Here is a 16,601-nt window from a genome sequence, read left to right as displayed (position 1 = left end):
ATACCTAGGAATTTGGATTACATCAAGATGTTCGACCCTGAAAGACGACAATTACACCCCCCTAATTAGAAAGATGAAACAAGACCTTGACAGATGGAAGAAAATAAGACTATCACTTTTGGGCAAGATAGCCACAATTAAGATGAACATTCTCCCCAGAATATTATTCTTATTCCAAAACATACTGATAAATTTAGATAAAAAGTTTTTTCTAGAACTAGACAAAATCATCAGAGAATTTATATGGGAGGGGAAAAAACCGAGGTTTTCTATCAAAATTTTAAGGGGCAGAAGAGATATAGGTGGATTTGGTCTCCCTGATTGGGAAATATATTACAGGGCAGCTAAGTTAGTCTGGATAAGAGATTGGATTACCCTGGAAAATAAGAGGATTCTTACCCTAGAAGGCCATGATTTGCAAAAAGGGTGGCATGCCCATATTTGGGACGCAGAGAAGAAAAGGAAGACATATTTCCATAGACATAAAATTAGAGACTCATTGATACAAACATGGACCCAGATTAGGCAAAGATACTACAAAAAAATCCAAAATTGGCTCTCAACGATGGAGGCCCTGATCCACCCCAATAGATGGGGGATGGAGAAAATGGGCAGATATAAAGATATCTTAGACGAAGGAGGGAAGCTTAAACCAAATGATACTTTACGAGAGCAAGGAATAATCTTAGATTGGTGGACCTATTCGCAAATAAAATCTAGATATCAGAAAGACAAAGAACAATATGGTTTAGAACTTGGATCAAATGGATGGGATAAAATCCTGATGGGAACAAATAAAAAGATTCTGGCCAAACTATACAATTATTTATTAGGTGATGAGAAGTCCGAAGATATCACAAAGAATCAAATAAATGCATGGGAGAAAAATATAGGGCGTGATATAAACTTTGGGGAATGGGAGGAGGCATGGAACAGGAATCTTAAACTGACTAGAGCAGTGGCCTACAAGGAAAACCATTACAAAATGCTCCATAGATGGTATTTAGCCCCGGCCAGACTAGCAAAGATATATCCTAATATACATCCCAATTGTTGGAAATGTGGCCACAGTCAAGGCACCTTCTTCCACATGTGGTGGACATGCCCGGAAGCGAAAGGATATTGGAATAAGATCAGGAAGTGGTTATATGAAATAATTGGCAAAGATATTGAACTAACACCAGAGATATTTCTCCTGGGAATAGTAAAGAAGCCATATGGAAAGGAAAAGATACATTTAATGATTCACATGATTACAGCGGCCAGATTGGCATACGCACAGTACTGGAAAGAGAAAACTCAACCACCAGAAGAGCTCACAATTAGGAAAACATTGGAGTGCGCAGAGATGACTAAATTAACCCATGAATTAAATGATGACGAGAAGTCAGTTTACTATATTGTGTGGGAAAGGTGGTACAAGTGGATGCATGATAAAATGAAAGAAAGACTTAAAGGTGTGTTAAATAATGGTTAAAAGTGATTTGAAATATCACCAAGTATTATTTATGTAAATAGTTAAAACACTGCACATCCGATATTAACTGAAAATGACATTACATTTATGTTTTTTATGTTTTTGTTTGTATGTTTTTCTTTTTCTCTGTTTGTAAAAAATCTTAATAAAGTTTCTATAAAAAAAAAAAGAAATAAGCGCTTGGCCTTATTTTCAGGGAGATTTTATTATTTTTGAGGCATGTGGAACAAGATGGGGCTCCTCTTGCAGTCTTACCTGATTTCCAGCTCTGCATTTAAATATTTTTGGGTAGGGCTTATTGTCGGGGGGAGGCTTATTTTAGCGCATGCACTCAAAAGCCTGATCCGGCTTATTATCAGGGGATGTCTTATTTTGGGGAAACAGGATAGATAGTTATATATTTATTTGCAATAAATATGTGTCTGCATCACACTATTTTTTGAACCCAAGCATCTTAAACATACATTAAAGAAAAAAGATATTGGGATTTAATAAAAAATATTTTGGCTAAGCCGTGTGAATATTTTCATTCAGTTTTCATGATTTTCATTTTTTTTCCAATGGAGATTCAATCTGCAAATAGCAGGGGCAGTGACATACTGGAGTAACATTTGCCACCATTATATATTTTAGGTGTGAATACCACTTTGTGTTTTTAAAGATGAACTTTAAAAATTGCCAATCTGAGGCAAGTCTCTCATGATAGCAGTTAGCAATTTATGTTGGGCAAGTAGTCTAGTAGACTTCATTTAAAAAAATAAAAGTAAAAAAAAATGTGGTATAGGAAAAAGTAACTTGAAATACACATGAAACAATAGCAAATCAGTGTATTAGCTAGTAGTAGCATTCAACATTCCATTCAATCTCTTTTATCCTTCTATCTGTTTAGATTTTTTTTTATTACCAATACCAGGCAGAACACTATTGACTATGCCTCAGACCAAACTTCAAAATGTGATTTGCTATCACATAGAAGCTAATCTATGCAAATTTCTACCCTTTAAAAAAAAAGTTGGTCATATTGTACAGTGCTCTACTTTTCCAGGCATTTTGTGTGAGCAACTGAAAAGAAGCCATGGAACATTTTACCAAATAGGTATAAAACTGATCTAGGCATTTCCGCCCTACTGGGCTAGGAAAAAGGTCAGAGAAAGTGCATTTTCTTATGGGAAGTTATGTCCACCTCATTAATTTCTTTTTCTTGTGCTCCTATTGTAGGGCAACCCTCTGTACTTCCAGTCTGCTCAGAATGTTACAGTGAACATTCTCAATGAGGAGAGTAAAGTTCTTACACGTCTGGTAACAGGTAAGGCAAGGGAAATATCTGAGGAAGAGAAAAAGGGAACCAAACGGGCATGATGATGAGAGCATTAGCCCTTGGAATAATCATCAGTAACATAACTCCATTGATAAAAACCATGACCCCAGCTTGCCCTTGCAAAATTGAAGAAAGAAAAAGCCTGCATGGCAACTGAAGAAACAGGCATGTTAGGACACCTATAATTCACAGATCTAGAAACTAATGCTCCCTTATTCTAGCAGAATTTCAGACTAGAATTGTCATTTCTGATACCATTATAAATATTAATCAGTAAAGTGCCAGCTATCTCAAGGATTTGGAACAGGCAGGAGACGATCCCTGAATACTTTACACTTACCTGAAATAACTGGAGCCAAACTGATTAATATTCATAGCACAGAAGTCCTCTGTCTTTAAATGGTTTCTAAAAATCTTTTAAAAATCCCTCATGCAGATGAGTACCATTTATGTTCACAAAATGCTACACTCAATGTTTGACAGGGAAATGGATGCTTCTGAAATTCCCCAGCAGACCTGTCACTTCTAAGTATGGGTAAGCTTTTACAGTAGGAGCAACAGCAGCAAAGAATTCAGCCCAGGATTAGGAGATGAGAATCATGCAACCACATATCATTCTGGGTGAAATTAGACCATCTGGCCTGTTTTGTGTTCCAGACAGCAGGCTAAGTAATTCAATAAGGAGCCTTGGTCAGCACTTGCTTTATGGTTGAATGGTTGATGACTGATCTGCTGTTGGCAGGTGGAACATGAGGACTTGAACCAATGGCTGAATAACAGAAAATAGTAAAAGGAACAAAGGAATCACAAACACCATGGAGGTATTTCTAATAGAAGACTTGCGCCATTTGCCAAAATGTCTGGAGTGTGAGGTTCTCTCAAAAAATGCAACTTTGCCTTTGAAATAAGAAGGGCAAAACAGAGGAAAGCCACATCAAGTGTTTTTGCATGCATGTTTTGCAGCTATGCAATCATTCTTCAACATGGTTGGTTTTAAAAAGAAATGCATTCCAGTTTTGTAAATAAGAAAAAGATTGTAAATAGTGTAGGCATCCGATAGGAAGAAATCTATATTTTCTCACTCTTCGTTTCCATTTCCTCAGAAATGGAGGGACTTGGGGGTCACACTGGGGACTTTGCCCAGTGCTTTCGTAGCCAGACTCTTCTATTAGAAGTACTGAACCACACCAAAATGCAGTAGCTTTGCTTTGAGCTTCAGAAGCAGAAGTTCTCCTTTTTCCATGCAGCAGCTTGAAAGAAGTATTTCATCTGAAGTCCTGACAAAACTCACTATCTTTTCCCAGCTTTATACAGCCCTATAACTATCTACTTTGTGGCTTTTGTTAGGTAACCATAGTTTGCTTTAAACATTCCCATTTGAATTTCTGTATCTTGGAAGAAATAGAGATTGATGGGAATCAACAGTGTAGATATTCTACAAATCTGAAAACTTCGGGTATTTTGGGTTACATAGGAGAAAGAGTTTTGCTATAATTCCTGTAGATAAATTATAGATTGATATGAAAAAAAAAACCCATATATTTGAGTTTGTCAAACAGAATCAAGAAGATTTAATTTAAGACAGTTCTATGCATGCCCATAAAAACAATGCTAACTTCCAAGGTGGGTAAAATGAGGACTCAGATTGTTGGGGGCAATATGCTGACTCTGTAAACCACCTAGAGAGGGCTGCAAAGCACTGTGAAGTCATATATACTGTAAGTCTAAGTGCTATTGCTATTGCTATTAGAACTAAGAACAAGTTCTAATAGCTTTGTGGAGTAGTCACAGGAAAGTAATTATTTAGTGGTTTTCATCTCTGTGGAGTATGATGCTGGTTTGAACTGGGCTGTAAGTGGACATTTGAAAAAGGACCATTTATGGATTGACTCCATTCATTCCTTCTGTACCCTTCCTTTTACCCATAGAGTTTTCAAAATAGCTAACAAGAAACAAGAAAATATAACATTTTATATAATAAAATTATTAGTATACCATTTTTTTTAAAAAAATACATGACTAATACTTAAAAATGTAAGCAACCAAAGATAAAACAGCCAGGATGATTGAAAGATCATTGATTTCTTTGGCAAATGGTTAGGGTTAAAAGTGATACTATCACAAATAAAGAAAGCAGGAAGAACTCCAAAGGTATCCATGAGATTAGTCAAATCCATCAGCATTTTAACCCTTCTAATCAGTGTAACTGATTCGTTAACACTAATTAGTCTTAACCCTTCTAATCAGGATAACCTAACCAGTGCATGAAAATATACAGGATCCCTCCTCCTTCAGGCCACCAATTCCATCGAATGGAATACCAAATATACAATATGCTCCTTTCATTGATACACTTCAGATGTTTTTGAAATGGATCCTTGCTTGCCAGAATGGATGTGAGCATCCTTCTCAAGAAAGAAGCTTAATACAGTCCAATGTTGATATCAAGTTCATTCCAGATTGTCAACTAAGGCAGTGGTCCCCAATCTGATGGTCCCCATCAAGGAATGGTTTCATGGAAGATAATTTTTCCATGGACTGGAGAGGAAGGTTCCAGTTTTGCTCGCCTGCTGCTCATTTCCAGCTTTGTAGGCCGGTTCCTAACATGATGGCCCGGTTGGTGGGAAAACCCTGAATTAAGGGATTTGCAAGGGAAGGCTAGTTCAGAATCTTTACTCTTGTACCATTCAACTACTGTAACCTGCCACAAGAGTGAACAACCTACTGGATAGTGCTTTGTGCCATTGGACCAGTCTGTCCTCATCTTTTAGACTTAGCCAGCTGTTGTAAGAGATTTGATACAGCAGATGCTGTTGTGAGAGAATATGATCCAAAATATAAGCAGACAAACACACACACATGCAACACACACTCAGTGTTCTTAATTGGTGATTTCTAACAAAGACTCATTTTATTTGAAGTAAATGCAAGATTTATTAAGAAATAGACAGGATTAGAAAGCCCTGCTTCTGTCTAAGCTACATCTTGAAGAGAAATAAAAATGAGAGGAAAAAATAACCTTTATCTCTTAAACACAGAGACTCACTTAATTAACTATGGGATAGGTAAAAGATGGACATAGGGATAGTGTGAAAAAATCTTTCCCTCATACCCCAAACGTGCTTTTTCAAGAGGCAACTGGACTTTCTGGTTTTCTTTTTCAGCTCTTGGATGAGAAGCAAAATGTCTTCAAAGAAAAACCAGAAAGTCCAGTTGCCTCTTGAAAAAGCACCTTTGGGACAACCATGACTTGGGTGACTGAGAATCTCCATAGACTGATACATGCAAAAAGATAAATACAGTCTTCAATAGCTGAAGCACAGAATCACCCAGTAGAGATTAGTTCATATCTCTTCCATCAGGCAGGCAATGAGGAGTCTATTTATTTATTTGCATGTATCTATGAAAAATTTAAAAGTTCATTTAACGAAGTTTTCATAATAACATCTTTGGTTATTAATTCTTGATGCCTTTGTGAAATAATGCTGTCAAGTAGTTCAACCCTGTGACATCTGATTTGAATAGTACGGTACTATAGTACAGTACTATATAATCACATTAAGATTTTGAATGTGAGTTATTTAATTATTTCCTAGCCTTGATCTTTGACTTTACACTTATAAAAATCAGCTCCCAAATTATCCTGCAATTGATGAACTAAAGAGAGTCTGCGATTAGCTAGATAACTTTAAAAATTACAATAACAGTAATATAATATACTATAATAATGTTCTAACCTCTTTCTTTTGGGAAATAATAGTATAGCAATGACAACTGGAATATGTCAGTGAGGCATATTTGCAGTTGCAACAATACTACATAACCCTTTTCACTGTGGATTCCAATTTATTGAAGTAATGCAAAAATTAATCTAATTTCACTGTGATAATCCAACACAAAATATATTAAAAGGGTAAAAATGCATTCCCCTTTGGAAGTGCAAAATGCTAGTCAGGTAACTGTGTTACAAGGTTAATATAATTCAATTGTAATATTATGTATTTAATTGAAAACTATATTTAGAATGGAAGCAACTTTTCCCTCACTCCTAAATCTGTAGAACTTGGCCACGTTGTTGTGCTTGAATGAATTTGTTTCTAATTTATTCCCTGAACTACACAACTATGTTTTGTGTCAAATACCTTGTACTCCTTATAAACTTCATTTATACTTCATTGTAACACAGCATTCTTACATATTAATTGTTGACCAGAAATGATATAGGGCATGTCTGTAGTAGGAGAAGCTTAATTTATGATGTAGATATTGTTACAGACCAACTTTTGTAAAATCTATTCAAAGAAAGGTACTTTGTACAGTATTATAGCTATTTAAATATGATTGTCCTCTTGATTAAAAGGCAACAAGAGAACCTTAATAGGTATAGAAGTGATGCCCAACCTTATGTTGAATGAAGAGCAGCCTGTATTTTTTATTTATTTTTTTAGAAAATGGGAGCAATCAAAAATTGTGGCAAATAAGTGGAGATTTTTAGGAGAAGGGATCAGGCGTTTTATTCAAAAATATTTATTAGAAGTATAGGAGGATTTTTTGAAGCCTAGTTTTCTGTTAGGAGAGAAGAAGTAAACTGCTATTGAAAATCTTCTTTTTTTGCTGAATTTCAAATCTTTATAGGACATCTTTTTTTGCTGTTCTTCAGTATACTCTAAAATGAGTTCAGGCTAAATGACATTTTCTATAATGTTGAAAGAATAATCAGAACATTTAAAATGTTCTAGTCAATCAAGTTTCGCTAAAAATCTTTTTCATTTCCATTGGCCTTTTGTTTTTCAGGAAAAGATAATATTTGCTTGTGGTAGTGTCAGGCAAAACAATGATTGATGTTGTTGAGAGAACCAGATGATTGATATTGATATACATAAATATGTATGTATGTATATAGAGGGGGGGATGGAGAGCTTTCTTAAATAGAGCTCTGTTCAGTATTTGCTCTCACTCAGAAATGAGGAAAAGAAATTACTTTAGTCAATTCCCACTGGTGCAACTCACACTCTCTGAATGTGTTCTCTCACTGATTGATAAATTTGTCAAATATGTTATGGAAGGTAATTCTGGGGATTGCAAAATGTGTCTTCCCACCAATGGAATTATTCACATGAAAGAGAGCCTTCCATAGATGGAAAGGAAGTTTCTATTCAGAAACAAGAGAATTTGTGTCTCTTATTATACATCTACTTTAGTTAAGTGGATGAAACAGTTTACCTAAATCCAGTGAGGGGATAAAGACAATTTAAAATATCAGTGATAAATTCAGTTTTCTGTATAGTAAGCCCTTGTTATGAAATGTATTGCCACTAAGACAAGCCTCCTCTTTATAACAAAATATGTATAGGCTAAAACCATATTTATTTATTCAAATATGTTTTTATTTCTTGTTTTTATTTATCTTTCTACAATTGCTTTTGTGTTAGACATGTATAGGGATGGTTGGCCTACGAAAGTTGTAATAAATACATATATACTTTGAATTTTACCCTGAGTTTCCAAATGAGAATTTTGTGCAAACGAGATGCAAGTTCTAATCTTAATGGTACTGTCAGTGGTGAGCTGTGTTACTCTATGGCATCTACATAATATACATCTGTATAATATGCTGCAAAAATAAATAGATTCCATGCCATTCAGTCAGTTCTTTCTCAGATTATCTTTACTAGACATCTTTTCTTTCCCTTTATGGAGATACAGGGGAACCAGTGTTTCATTTACTGGAAATGTTGAAGCTCCTGGTTATGAACGATTTCATGGATTTTTAGCTTGTAATGACAACTTGAAAATGTTTTTTGACAGTGTTCAAGTCAGTAACAGACAACAGAGTAGTGATTTTTTTAAAGAATATAAATGTAAAACACATGCCTAATTAATTTAAAATAACATGCTGTAAATATAATAGAATATAGGCAGGCATGTTTATCAGTATTTCAATGAATATTTATTTATTTATTCAGGTTTATTAGCATAAACTATTCCATGAAGCTCTGTTCATTCTGCTCAATAAATATTAGTTATGTATAATTTCCAGGATTAGATTAGTCATATAGACCACTAAATTCTTTCTTTTCTTTAGGTCCCAAAGCAGTGGAAGCCTACAGCCAAAAATTTCAAGTGCTAACCACTTCAGGGAAATTGTTATTTTCTGCAGATGATAATGAAGTGGTCGTTGGAGCAGAAAGACTGAAAGTTTTAGGTAAACAATTTTCATCTAAGCTTCTCTTATTATCAGCATATTGATTACTTTGAAAATAGTTTATATATATATATGATCTTTTTTATAGTCATTATGAAAGAATGTTCTCTCATGGCTTCGGCAAAAATTGATCAAATGTTTTTTGCGAATTCATGACATGATCAGTTTTTTTTATTGAAGACTTTTAAGATAAGGATGTTGGGATCAGGGTGACCATCATCGTGGTCACAGCATACATTACAAAGCACAGTGTTATGAAAGACAAACATCTTTGCTTCTCATCTTTTCACAAGCAGATGTGGGCAAGTAAGCCACACCATTCCATCTAAACCCATTTCTAAGTGATTTTTATGCCTTAAAGCTTAAAAATGAAATGGCATTCTGTCTTCAATAATGGAAGGAGCAATGCTGCACCTTCCAATCTAACATTCTGCATTAAAGCCATTTGGTTTTGCCAGCATGTATATCGCTTTCGAAGCCTGCAATTTATATCACCCACAGTACATAGCTAAGACTATTTAAATCATTTAAAATAATTTGGCTGTACTGCTAGACCTTGGAGCAAAATGGTAGTTAAGCCCCTGTAGGCTGTTTTATTAGTATTTAGAGTCTTATGTTAAGTCCATTTCCGTTTGTGATCCCCAAACCATAATACTTTTTTTTTTACTTAGGCAGTAGAAAATAGCATCAACTGTTGCCATTAGGTAATAAAGTAGAAATAAAATAGAATTTTGTTTTATATAAGCAGATGTCTGGTTATGAAATGGAATTTCCATTGCTTTTCTTTTTATCTACGTCTCTCTGCACATCCTTAAAACTCACTCTGGAGAATTGGAAGCCTTCTGGAGGATATTTAAGAATATGAAGTCGGCTGCAGAATTCCACTTCCATTCAATTCCACTTCCACTTCCCACTCACAAAATAATATTTTCAGTTTCTTCCCCTAATGTTTATGATGCAGGTATTAGCAATCATGTTTTTATGCTTTCAAAAACCTTTCACAAAGCAGCTCAACTATGCATAATTTTGAAACTTCCAGAATCTCTGGTGAAATAATACAAATTGACAAAATCAACAGATACTTGTTTATTCTACTTTTGATAAAGATTTTAAAAACATTTGCATCAGCTGGTTTCAGTCATGCCCCATAAAGCAATAATTAGCTCCAAAGGGAGAATTATTATTTTCAGTATCTTTTCTGAGAGTTTTGTATAGATGTATATTTATTATTAAAAAGTTTTATATTTTATGAACTTCAAAAAAGCCAATAAATCAGATTTTTAAAAACTTATTTGTATCATTTCGGTGATGTGCTGCTTACATTTTCAGCAAAATGTCCTCAGTTTTTCTTTTTCTCTCTTAAAAGAGACATCAAAGGAAAATGAGACAATGACATCAAAGCTGAGTTTATAACAGCTTTAATGACCCCCTTGATATGTGTTATACTTATTTCTTATGTTGATTATAATCTAATTAGTTTAGGGTGGGGTATGTCTACTAATAAGTTATTTTAGCATTGGCAAAGTCCAGGTACCTCTAGCATCTCTTTTCTGTGTGAAAAATCTTTAGATACTCTTGTTATTCCCTCACATGTCCTTGTTACAAAAAAGAAAAGAAAAGAAAAGAAATACAGAATTATAATCTAGCAGGAAAGCTGTTTTGGAGAGGTTAGAGCAGCAACAATTGGGTACATATTCTATTTTTAAACTGGCTAATGATAATTATTTCCTTTTCTTTGTACTTGTTCAAAGCTTGATCTGAAATTTACTCTTTAAAGCAGTTCGGGGCCTTCAAGTAACAAAATAAGGTTGTGTCTTTTTTTTTTTTTATTGGAATGCTTCACATCTTTTCCAGCATTAAAACCAAGCAAGGAGTGAAAAACAATGTTTAAAACATCTGAAAGTTAGAACTATTTTTAAAAAAGAAGGCATTAACATATATTTTGTTTTGCAAACTACCAGTCATGATGAGCATAGAAAATATTACAGTCTGTCCTTTTCATGAAGAAGAGAAGTTTGAAAGAAACATTTAAAGAGTAATTTACTTTTATAAGCATACATTAAAACACTGGTCAGGCTTAAATTATCCTACCTATGTTATGTGAAGACCCAACACTGGGGGATAAAGTTCTAAGGCTGGAAGGTGGAAGGAAAGAGAAGAAGAGGATGACCAGAAAGTTGGATGGACTTAGTTATGGTAGGAATGTCTGTATTATTGGAAGAACTGAAGGACCAGGTTAGGGACAGATGATCATGGACAAAAATCTATACATGTGGTAGGTAACAGTTGACAATGACTTAATGGTACACAATCATCATTATAATCATTAAAACATTTGTACATACATGCATATTGGGACCCTTTTCTTACTCTCAACCACTCAGGTCATTATGTACATGTAATCCAGCATCAGTAACTTTTTCAGGACTCAGATACCGTCATGCTCATCCCCATGATGAAAATCTTGTGAACTCCAAGGCATTTGTATTAATGTTTAAATTTTTCAAGACCTCATATAAGAAAGCAGAAATTTTATAAGATCTGCAGTTCTTCAAAGATTCTTCTTTTACTATGTTTAATTTGTAACTAACTTTGATGTGATTCTAGCAATATTTAACATAAAGATGAATGTTCTGGTAGGTACTACAAGGACCAGAATGCTATAAACTAGCTTAATATTTCTATTTCTACTATTAATATTAATATTAATATTTCTACTATTTTGTAGTTCCCAAAGTTTTCAATTATTAAATTCCACATTATTTTTAAACATCAGTGCTTTAGCAAAGCATGTATTTTATGACCAAGCTATAGAACTTTCCAAATTGTTGTTGGTAATGCTGGGGCAGCTTCTTTGTGAAAATAGATTTCTTCTAAATATTTGTCAGCATTGCATAGAATTTGGACAGTGGACCAAAAGGCAAGACTTTGAAGAGATCTTATGCCATTCTCAGGCCAGACTTTCTTCATTTGTTACACATCCATTAAGTTTATAGAAATATTTAATTAAAATAAAAGTTTTGGTCCAAATTTTTAATTTTCTATATATTCATAAAAAGGTAACAATTTATTATTGATCACATACTTTAAAAGGATTTTTAAATTATATTTTATTTTAAATTCTTTAATGTTTACTATAAATTATTCTGTTTCAATGCAAATTTAGTTGCCTTTTAGACATGTTTGGAGATTCAGCCATAGTGGTTTAAATTTTATATCAGTAAATCATTGGTCTCAAGGTAGAGAAACAAATGTATGTTTAAGAAAATAATTTAAATTATTGATCTGTCATTTTCTCAAGGAAAGAGAGTTGAATATATAAAATTAAATCTTTTATTGATGGCTACAGAGAAATTTTTCAGATACATGCCAGAAATGTTCAGGAATATATTGCTTGATTGTTGATGTATTATCAAATCAGTGTTGACTCATAGCAACCACATAGATCTGCTTCAGGATGTTTAAGAATATAGATATTGTGCTGGTGTTTTCTGATCCATTGGTTAAGGGTGCAGTGGCAACTCTAAACTATAGAAGAATTTTCAGCATTCTTTGCAAGTATTACTGAGCAAGTGTATAAAATGGAATCCAGAGTTATTAGTGGTCAATGAAACATGAAACACTTAATTATACTTGTAAATCATTTTGTTGGAGATGTTGTCTTAGGATTTTCCAAACAAGAAACATTGATTTGTTTCTTCTATTGATCATAGGGAGCAACAATTGTAGCTAAGCTATATTTTAATAAGAAAACATTGAAAATTAGTTTTGATGTTCATTAATTAATTACTTATTTATTTAATGAAAGTTGAATGTTACAGCACTTATAAATAAAGGGTAAACATAAAACATTTTTCTGTTAATTAGTTCTTTTTATACTACAGATTAATTTTAAATATGTCCTCTACATGCCACTTGATCGCTCACTAGCAGAGTCAAATTATTATCACTGCATAAAAGCATTTTAATGAAAGATAAAGTAATTTAAATTAGAATACGTTTTTTTAAGAAAAGAAACCAAGATCAAATTAGCCTATAGAACAATAACAATAATTGACATGTAGTCAACACTGATTTCAAACATAATGATATTGGAACCCTGATGAAAAGAATAAATATGCAAACTGAGAAAGCTTGAAATTTGATTATTGAGATGTTTGTCCGATCTGGCATAATAAATCACCTAATTGAAGAATTCAGGTGCTGCTTCTTATCAAACATCAACTTGCCTTTTCAGTTCTATACTAAGCAAATCTCACTTTGAACAGCTGGACTTTATTTAGAACTAGTGCAGTGAGGCTGAAATTTATTTGTTTCATCAATTACTTTCTGATCCATTGATCATGAATGATTTGTTTGTTGGTGGAAAAAAAAAAGCAGGATACTGATATTTTAAAGAATTACACAATATCCAAACTGTTGTGATACAAGTTATGGACAGGCCATTGTCAATACGGTAAGCTCCAAGCCCAAAGGACTACTAAGACACTAGTGTTGTGGAAGTGAACTTGTACCGTATTTTTTGCATTATAAGACACACTTTTTCTCCCAAAAATGTGGGTGGAAATGTCTGTGCATCTTATGGAGCGAATATTGCCTATCGCTGCCACTGCCTGTTGCTGCTGCTACCACTTGCCGCTGCTGCCTATCACCAAGGCCATTCACTGCCGCTGCCTATTGGTGGTTGGATTAGCCTCCTGGAATACTGCTGATCACTGTTCCAGGCAGTGGGGATTGCCGCCACCTATCACCGCTGCTGCCTTTAGCCGCTGCCGTTCGACAGTGAGTGGCAGCAATAGGCAGCAAACGGCAGTGGCGAGAGGCAGCAATAGGCAGTGGCAGCAACAGGTGGTGGCGATCCCCACCACCTGAAACAGCTGATCAGTGGTACTCCAGGAGACCAATCCAACCACAGCAGCGGCAGCAGTGATAGGCAGCGGCAGCTGCAAGCGGTGGCGATAGCAGGGGAATGCTGGCGAAGACTCCAGCATTCCCCGGCAGAGGCAACAGACACATAGGAGGCAGCAATAGTGCCATTTCTGGTCGGCCAGCCCACTGATTGGTGGGGCTATGCGAGGCCAGGATCCAGCTGTCGCTCAGCTGACCGGTGATGGGCGGAATGGAATGGAGCCCTGGCAAGCCATGTGCTGGAGCTGGGAGGCAGAGGCAGATTTTTAGTTTTCTTGTTTTCCTCCCCAAAAGCTAGGTGCATCTTATGTTCCGGAGTGTCTTATAATACAAAAAATATGGGTAGTTAGATTTTCCATTGCCTTATTTAATATTTTGTGGCAATAGATTTTCCATCTCCCTACCGTTTTAATTTTTTTGCAAAAAGATTAACCTGTGCTGTTTTGCAGATTCACCGCAACTTTTTTATATGCATGTCAAATGTGCAGAAATAAAATGGATTAGGGCTAGTTAGCAATATACACCTGGAATTATTGCTTTTCTTCTCAGAAACTAGGGAGAAAAGACTTGTTTTGAAGAGAGCAACTGTTTTTTTCCGGTCAAGGAAACAATGGGTTATTTCAAGAATTTACACAATTGGATACTTGCAGTCTGTAATGGGTTTGATTGCGAAAGGGGGATATCTCATGTTATCCATTATGATTAATGTACTCAGCAGCGGAGCTTCTTGGTCTGCGAGACTCCCCCCTCTCGCAGGCTTGGCCCTCCATTCTATTGAGGGCCTACCTCGATGATGGGCTCTGGAGTCCCGAGAGGTGGCATGCCGCAAAGAGGGGGTTGCGGGGTTTTTTAAAATCGTCCTTGTTTAAACTTTTAAGGGGTTCTGGGAGGGGGGGAGGGGGGGTGGGATTGGAATTAGGATTGTGGGTTTGGGGGATAACCCACTAGGAGGAGAGTCGGGCTTGGCCAGGACATTCGGCGGGGGTGGTGGGGGATCCGGAGGGGGTCAAGCTGGTCCAGACTATGCTTTCACCATCGGTACTGTGTGTGGGAGGGGTAGATATGGCGGGAGCAGGGGGCCATATCATGTTAAGGGAGCACGCACCCGCTATCTTCAAGTGGTAGAGTGCTCCGGCCCCCAAGGCTCCACCCGTTCTCCAGGTAGTACAGACCTTCAGGGCCCGGGCCTTCGTCTGATGTTGTGCAACGCCAGGTCTGTAGTAAATAAAGCCCCCCTCATCTGTGATCTTGTTTGCGAGGGGGGAGCGGACCTGGCGGGTATTACGGAGACCTGGTTGGGCCCAGAGGGAGGGGTCCCTCTGGTAGAAATGTGCCCACCAGGTTTCCACGCATTCCATCAGCCGAGGTCACAGGGGAGGGGCGGGGGAGTAGCGGTTATTATTAGAGAAGGCCTTAGGCCGAGGGAGACCACTGTACCTCAGACAGCTGGTTGTGAGTCCCTCCTTGTGAAGTGGGGCCACGGGGTTCAGATGGGTTTGCTGATCACGTACCTGGCTCCCTGCCACGTGGCGGCAGCCCTGCCCGAGCTACTCAACGTTATTTCCGCGGTGGCGGTTGATACCCCCAGACTTATGGTCATGGGGGATTTCAACCTGCCATCCGTGGGTGAGGCATCTGAGGTGGCTCGGGAGTTCATGGCTTCCATGACGGCCATGGACCTGACCCAACTAATTCATGGCCCTACGCACACTGGGGGAAACACACTGGACTTGGTTTTTGTCTCTGGACAGTGGTTGAGTGATCTCGAGATAGGGGATATAGTCATCGAGCCCTTGTCATGGTCAGATCACTCGCTCCTTCGCCTTGACCTTCAAACCGCAGCACCCCGCTGCAGGGAGGCGGAACCGGTAAGATGGTACCGCCCCAGGTGCCTGATGGAACCTGATAGGTTCCAGATGGAGCTTGGGCCAATCCCGGAGGTTCTGGCTCACGCCTCATCTGGGGACCTAGTGGCCGCCTGGGATAGGGCGGCTGCTGGAGCCCTGGATCGAGTCGTGCCTTTGCGGCCTCTGACCCGGCGCCGATCTCGCCTGGCTCCTTGGTTCACCGAGGAGCTGAGGGAGATGAAGCGCCAGAAAAGACGCCTAGAGAGCTGTTGGAGGGCTAGTCTTTCTGAATCTGACTGAACACTGGTAAGATTTCATATTAGGAGTTACCTAGTGGCGATAAAAGCAGCAAAATGTACTCATTTTACTGCTCTTATTGTGTCATCAGATAATCGCCCGGCCACCCTGTTTAGGGTGACCCTCTCCCTGCTCCACCAGGAAGTGCGGGAGGACCCCTTGGAGGGAAGAGCCGAGGATTTTGTTCAGTATCTGTATGACAAAATCACTCAGATTCGGGCAGGTCTGGACTCTGACGGGATAGATCCAGCGAGGGTGACGGAGACAGGTCTTGAGACTGTTATCTGGGATGAGTTTGATCCTGTGACCCCAGATGACGTGGACAGGATTCTGGGTAGATTGAACGCGACCACATGTTTGTTGGACCCGTGTCCCTCCTGGTTAGTGCTGGCTTCCCGGGAGGTGACGCGAGGCTGGCTCCAGGGGATTATAAATGCTTCGTTGGGTGAGGGTGTCTTTCCCGCCACCTTGAAAGAGGCAGTGGTAAGGCCTCTCCTCAAGAAGCCTTCCCTGGACCCAGCAGTATTGGCTAATTATCGTCCAGTCTCC

At 37.4% G+C, this 16,601-nt stretch overlaps 1 protein-coding gene across 1 annotated transcript in view; it reads left to right on the top strand.

Annotated features, from left to right (window-relative positions):
• SGCD (sarcoglycan delta) overlaps nucleotides 1–16,601 on the top strand; it is a 202,020-nt gene that overhangs the window by 109,751 nt on the left and 75,668 nt on the right. Inside the window, exons 4-5 of the mRNA XM_070933852.1 lie at nucleotides 2,696–2,783; nucleotides 8,881–9,000. Of these exons, the coding sequence (XP_070789953.1) occupies nucleotides 2,696–2,783; nucleotides 8,881–9,000 (208 nt within the window). The remainder of the gene's footprint in view (nucleotides 1–2,695; nucleotides 2,784–8,880; nucleotides 9,001–16,601) is intronic.

The sequence above is a fragment of the Pituophis catenifer genome, unplaced genomic scaffold (genome assembly GCF_029215685.1).
Source record: "Pituophis catenifer annectens isolate HBS135680 unplaced genomic scaffold, rPitCat1.0.hap2 SCAF_2, whole genome shotgun sequence".
Lineage (NCBI taxonomy): Eukaryota > Metazoa > Chordata > Lepidosauria > Squamata > Colubridae > Pituophis > Pituophis catenifer.
The sequence above is the reverse complement of the archived record's forward strand: the minus strand, read 5'-3'. Positions and strand labels throughout refer to the sequence as shown.